Source organism: Gekko japonicus, unplaced genomic scaffold, assembly GCF_001447785.1.
Source record: "Gekko japonicus isolate JY-2015 unplaced genomic scaffold, Gekko_japonicus_V1.1 scaffold5064, whole genome shotgun sequence".
NCBI classification, from domain to species: domain Eukaryota; kingdom Metazoa; phylum Chordata; class Lepidosauria; order Squamata; family Gekkonidae; genus Gekko; species Gekko japonicus.
In genome coordinates this window covers 12,434-17,775 of record NW_015162627.1, presented here as the reverse complement: position 1 = coordinate 17,775, position 5,342 = coordinate 12,434, and the positions used below count along the sequence as shown (strand labels likewise).

The 5,342-nt window shown below is 57.0% G+C and overlaps 2 protein-coding genes across 2 annotated transcripts in view; one reads left to right on the top strand and one right to left on the bottom strand.

The window, feature by feature from the left end:
* Window positions 1-805, top strand: part of LAMTOR1 (late endosomal/lysosomal adaptor, MAPK and MTOR activator 1) — a 10,923-nt gene extending 10,118 nt beyond the window's left edge. Inside the window, exon 4 of the mRNA XM_015406498.1 lies at window positions 357-805. Coding sequence (XP_015261984.1) covers window positions 357-449 — 93 coding nt within the window. The 3' untranslated portion in view covers window positions 450-805. The remainder of the gene's footprint in view (window positions 1-356) is intronic.
* A 3,264-nt stretch (window positions 806-4,069) lies between these two features.
* The window catches only part of LOC107106362 (leucine-rich repeat-containing protein 51-like), a 12,504-nt gene continuing 11,231 nt past the window's right edge, over window positions 4,070-5,342 (bottom strand). Inside the window, exon 3 of the mRNA XM_015406497.1 lies at window positions 4,070-4,211. Coding sequence (XP_015261983.1) covers window positions 4,070-4,211 — 142 coding nt within the window. The remainder of the gene's footprint in view (window positions 4,212-5,342) is intronic.

The following is a 5,342-nucleotide window of genomic DNA, read 5'->3' as shown; positions in this document are numbered from 1 at the left end:
AGATAGACCCTCCCTGGTCTGACCCAGCAGGGCCCTTCTGAGGTTCTTGTCAGGGGAAGGCCTCGGCCTCTCTGCCCTGTTGTTGGCCCTAAAGAGGAACTGGCTGGCCCCTGTGTGAGGAAGGAGGCTGGACTAGGTGGATCCTCCCTGGTCTGATCCAGGCAACCTTCTCAACTGGTGGGTGGGGATGGGGATGCTGAAGCCCCCTTCCTGGCTCTCTCCTCGCTTGCCCCTCCCCCGTGCCCCTCACCAAGAAGATTGTCTGCCGGCCAACCTCGGTCTCCTCCCAGCTCATTTGGGGGTGGACGAAGCGACTCCCGGCGTCCTCGTGACAGTTTCCTTCCCCTTCTCCCCAGGTCTCTCGGATAGCCGCCTATGCCTTCAGTGCGCTCTCCCAGATCCGGGTGGACGCGAAAGAAGAGCTGGTCGTGCAGTTTGGGATCCCGTGATGCCGCGTCTGCCGCTCCCCCTCCCACCCCCGCCCCCTTCCTTTTTATTTCTTTCCCTCGATTGGCTCGTCGCCGCAGCAGAGTTTGTCCGGGATTCGGCACACAGGGATCTCCCACTCCTCGCCACAGAGATGGTGATGGACAGCTGGTGGCCGCCCCCTCCTTGCGTGTCCCTCCCCCTCCGTTCCCTGCTGTCGCTGCCCCGGTGAGGGTGTGTGTGTGTGTGTGTGTCCGGGCAGGGCAATCCACGCGGGATCGGAGGAGGGCGAAGGGGCTCCACTCAGCACCCAGGGGGCTCGCTTAACTCAACTCACAGAAGTGTGAATCTTGCCTCACTTTGGTTTGCCACTGACACACATGCGGGGGGGGGGGACACGGGTGGCCGGCGGGGAGGGGACAGTCTCTCAGTGACTTGGGGGGCCCCCGGCAGCCGGAGGGGGCTCCCCTCCCCCTTTGGCTTGGGGACACTGCTGAGATTTTGACCTCTTTAGGTGGGAAGGAGGGACCTGAACTTGCAAAGTCACTTTCTCACCGTGTGTGGGTTTGGTTCCTTTCCCCTCTCTGCTGCCATGGGGCTTTTTTAAAGGATATATACGGGAGGGGGGGAAGTTGGTTTTTTTTTTAAAAAATGAAGGTCCTGCCCCGAAGTTGAAGAACGGCGTCGCGTCTCTTCTCCTGGGTGGGGCCCCGTGGCCCGGTTCACGTGGCCGAGCGGTCGTTTCTGTTTTAACTTTTTGTCGGGTTTTTCTTTTTTGCTAAAGTAGATATAAAAATATAAATACATTCATCCACGCCAACTTGCTTGTCTTTGTCTGTGTGTGTGTGGGGGGAGGGGCTCCGTGGGACGGCCTCTGCTTGGCACGCAGAAGGACCAACATTCCCTGGCATCTCTACTTAGAAAGGATCATAAAATAAGAACATTAGAGACGCCAATGTTGGATCAGGCCAGTGGCCCATCCAGTTCAACACTCTGTGTCACACAGTGGCCAAAAATTCCAGGGGCCACCAGGAGGTCCAAGGTCCGATCAGAAGGTCCAGCTGTGGGGCCAGGACACCAGACGCTCTCCCCCTGTTGCCCCCCCCAAACACCAAGAAGACAAGAGCATCCCTTGCCCCAGACCGAGAGTTCCTGTCTATACCTTGTGGCTGATAGACACTGATAGGACCTCTGCTCCATAAAAGAACATGAGAAGCCAATGTTGGATCTTTCTCAACAGTGGGAGGGCTCCTAGTGTCCTGGCCCCACTGGTGGACCTCCTGATGGCACCTGGTGCTTCTGGCCACACCGTGACACAGAGCGTTGGAGTGGATGGGCCATTGGCCTGATCCAACATGGGCTTCTCTTATGTTCTTATATGGAGCAGAAGTCCATCGGTGGCTCTTAGCCACAAGGTATAGATAGGAACTCTCGGTCTGGGGCAAGGGATGCTCTGTCTTCTTGGTGCTTGGGGGGGGCAACAGGGGGAGAGCGTCTAGTGTCCTGGCCCCACTACTGGACCTTCTGATGGGACCTGGTATTTCTGGCCACTGTGTGACACAGTGTTGGACTGGATGGGCCTTTGGCCTGATCCAACATGGGCTTCTCTGATGTTCTTATGACCTCAATGGGTCAAGGGTCTGAGTCAATACAAGGGACAGGTTCCTGTGTTCATGAGAGACAAGGGGGGGGGGGCTCCTCTTGGGCCGCTGAGAAATTGCCCTTCAGATTCTTCCGTCAACTGACCACTTGGCATCTCTCCTCACTCAGTGTGTGAATGGACCCTGGGAGAGCAGTGGTCGGCTATAAAGCCGAAGAGGCCCAGTATGGATGGCTAGCCGCCTGCAGTTGTAATCCCAGGTTGCCCTCAACATCGCCAGAGAGGGAACGTACCACAGCTGGGCCTGTCCGTCTTGTGCGGGCGTAACCCCAAACCCAGGGATCTGCAGGTAACACACCTCACCTTTTGCCTTCCACCATTTCCCCTCCCGCCTCAGTCGTGTGGAGGTGGAAGTGTAGAAGTGTTTAGAGGACTGCCCGGAATTAGTTGGGTCCCTGGCCTCCCCTCTCAAACTGAGAGCCAGTTTGGTGTAGTGGTTAAGTGAGGGGACTTAACCGGGTTCCTGGTTCTCCACTCCTCCCCTTGCAGCTGCTGGATGACCTTGGGCAAGCCATAGTTCTGGCAGAGCTGTTCTTGAAAAAGAGCCGTTTCTGTCAGAGCTCTCTCAGCCCCACCTACCTCACAGGCAGTGTTTCCTCTAAGCTGAGTTAGTGTGAGCTAGCTCACAGTTTTTTAGCCTCTGGCTCACTCATTTTTGTCTTAGCTCAGGAAGGGATGGCTCCAGAGCAAACTAATTTACGCAGCGGCCACATCGCTCGCTCACAACTTTAATGCCGGTAGCTCACAAAGTAGAATTTCTGCTCACAAGACTCCGCAGCTTAGAGGGAACATTGCGGGGGTGTCTGTTGTGGGGAGGGGGAGGGAAAGGAGTTTGTGATCTGCTCTGAGACTCTTCTGGGTAGTGAAGGGCCATGGGGTATAAATCAGTGTTCCCTCTAAGCGGAGTTAGTGTGAGCTAGCCCAGTTTTTTAGCCTCTGGCTCACACATTTTTGTCTTAGCTCAGGAAGGGAGGGCTCCAGAGCAAACTAATTTATGCAGTGGCTCACGACTTTAATGCCAGTAGCTCACAAAGTAGAATTTCTGCTCACAAGACACCGCAGCTTAGAGGGAACATTGCGGGGGTGTCTGTTGTGGGGAGGGGAAGGGAAAGGAGTTTGTGAGCCGCTCTTTCCTGGGAAGTGTCTCCTGGGGAGGCAGCAGTGGCGGGCGCCTTCCATGGGGGGGGGGGAACAGCATTTGGCTCCTGTAGCGAGCTCCCTTTTGGCAGCGCCCGTGGGCTTAGGAGGAACGGAACAACCTGGGAACTCTCGGCGGCGCTCGGAAGAAACCCTCTCCTCTTTTGCAAGGGCTGGGTGTCTGTGCGCGAGGCTCCCGGCTGTTGAAGAGGGGCACGGCACGGCGGTCTCCGCACAAGAAGGGATGCTCGACGGGGTGCGTTTTCGTCCCACCCCTCCCAGTCATGCTCTTACTCTCCATCTTCTTCGATGGGGGGAAACAGCCTTTGGCTCCTGTAGCGAGCTCCCTTTTGGCAGTGCCCGTGGGCTTAGGAGGAACGGAACAACCTGGGAACTCTCTGCGGCGCTCAGAAGAAACCCTCTCCTCTTTTGCAAGGGCTGGGGAGGGACGTGTGTATGTGTGCAAGACTCCCGGCTGTTGAAGAGGGGCATGGCGCAGCGGTCTCCATACAAGAAGGGATGCTCAACGGGATGCGTTGTCATCCCACCCCACCCAGTCATGCTCTTCCTCTCCATTTTCTGCCCGTGGGAACATGAGGGCGGGGTGTTTCTTTTTGGCTGTACTTGGGTGACGTGCCATGTGCTGGGACGTCCCTTGGCACGTTGGCGTGGCAAGCAAGCTGGCCAGCGTGTCCGACGTCGTCGTCTTGCCTTCTCTCCCCTGCGAGCCTCCTCCTGTGCGAAGTGTATCCTACTGCTCTATTCTTAAACTAGGATGCGGGGGGGAGGTGGCCAGGGGCGGCGGCAGCCCCTTCTCGCGGCGGGGGTGGCGGAGGGACGGGGCCGTCAGTAGTCGTCGCGTCTCTTCCGGACCTTCTTGGGCTTAATGTTCATGCGGCGCCAGACAGCAGCGGTGGAGCGGTCGAGCTTCGTGATGGTGCTGAAATCGAAGGACTTCAGGTTGGGCAAGGTGGAGATGACGTAGCACCTGGGATGGGGGGGGAAGACACAGAGGGGAGGGAGTCATTCGTGGGCGAGGGTTCCCCCTCCCCCTCCGAGCTGTGTTCAGGAGGCCAGGACTCAGGAGGGCTCGACTCAGCCCTGGCCCTTTCGGTCTGACCGCCGGCCCCGAGCAGGGGTGGATGCATTTTTTTCTGGCTGAGTGCACTCCGGGGCAATGTTCCCTCCAAGCTGAGTGAGTGTGAGCTAGCTCACAGCTTTTTAGCCTCCGGTTCACACAGTTTTGTCTTAGCTCGGGGAGGAGGGGGAGGAGGAGATTGGATTTATACTCTGCCCTTCACTACCTAAAGGAGTCTCAGAGCGGCTTACAAAATCTTTCCCCTCCCCACAACAGACAGACACCCTGTGAGGTAGGTGGGGCTGAGAGAGCTCTGACAGAAACGGCTCTTTTTCAAGGACAGCTCTTGTCAGAACCATGGCTTGCCCAAGGTCATCCAGCCAGGTGCAAGTGGAGGAGGAGTGGGGAATCAAACCCGGTTCTCCCAGATTAGAGTCCGCGCACTTAACCATGGCACCAAACTGGCTCTGCCCAAGAAGAAGAGGAGAAGAGATTGGATTCATACCCCGCCCTTCCCTACCCGAGGGAGTCTCGGAGCAGCTTACAAATTCCTTTCCCTTCCCCTCCCCACAACAGACACCCTGTGAGGTAGAAGAAGAGATTGGATTTACACCCCGCCCTTCACTACCCAAAGGAGTCTCAGAGCAGCTTACAAACTCCTTTCCCTTCCCCTCCCCACAACAGACACCCTGTGAGGGAGGTGGGGCTGAGAGAGCTCTTGACAGAAACTGCTCTTTTTCAAGAACATCTCTGACCGAACTACGGCTTGCCCAGGGTCATCCAGCCAGGTGCAAGTGGAGGAGTGGGGAAGCAAACCCGGTTCTCCCAGATTAACAGTCTCCTTCCCCTCCCCACAGCAGACACCCCGTGAGGTAGGCGGGGCTGAGTGAGAGAAACTGCTCTTTTTCAAGAACAGCTCTGACAGAACTATGGCTTGCCCAAGGTCATCCAGCAGGTGCAAGTGGAGGAGTGGGGAACCCGGAATCCGGTTAAGTCCACGCACTTAACCACTACACCAAACTGGCTCCGTAAGCCGCTCTG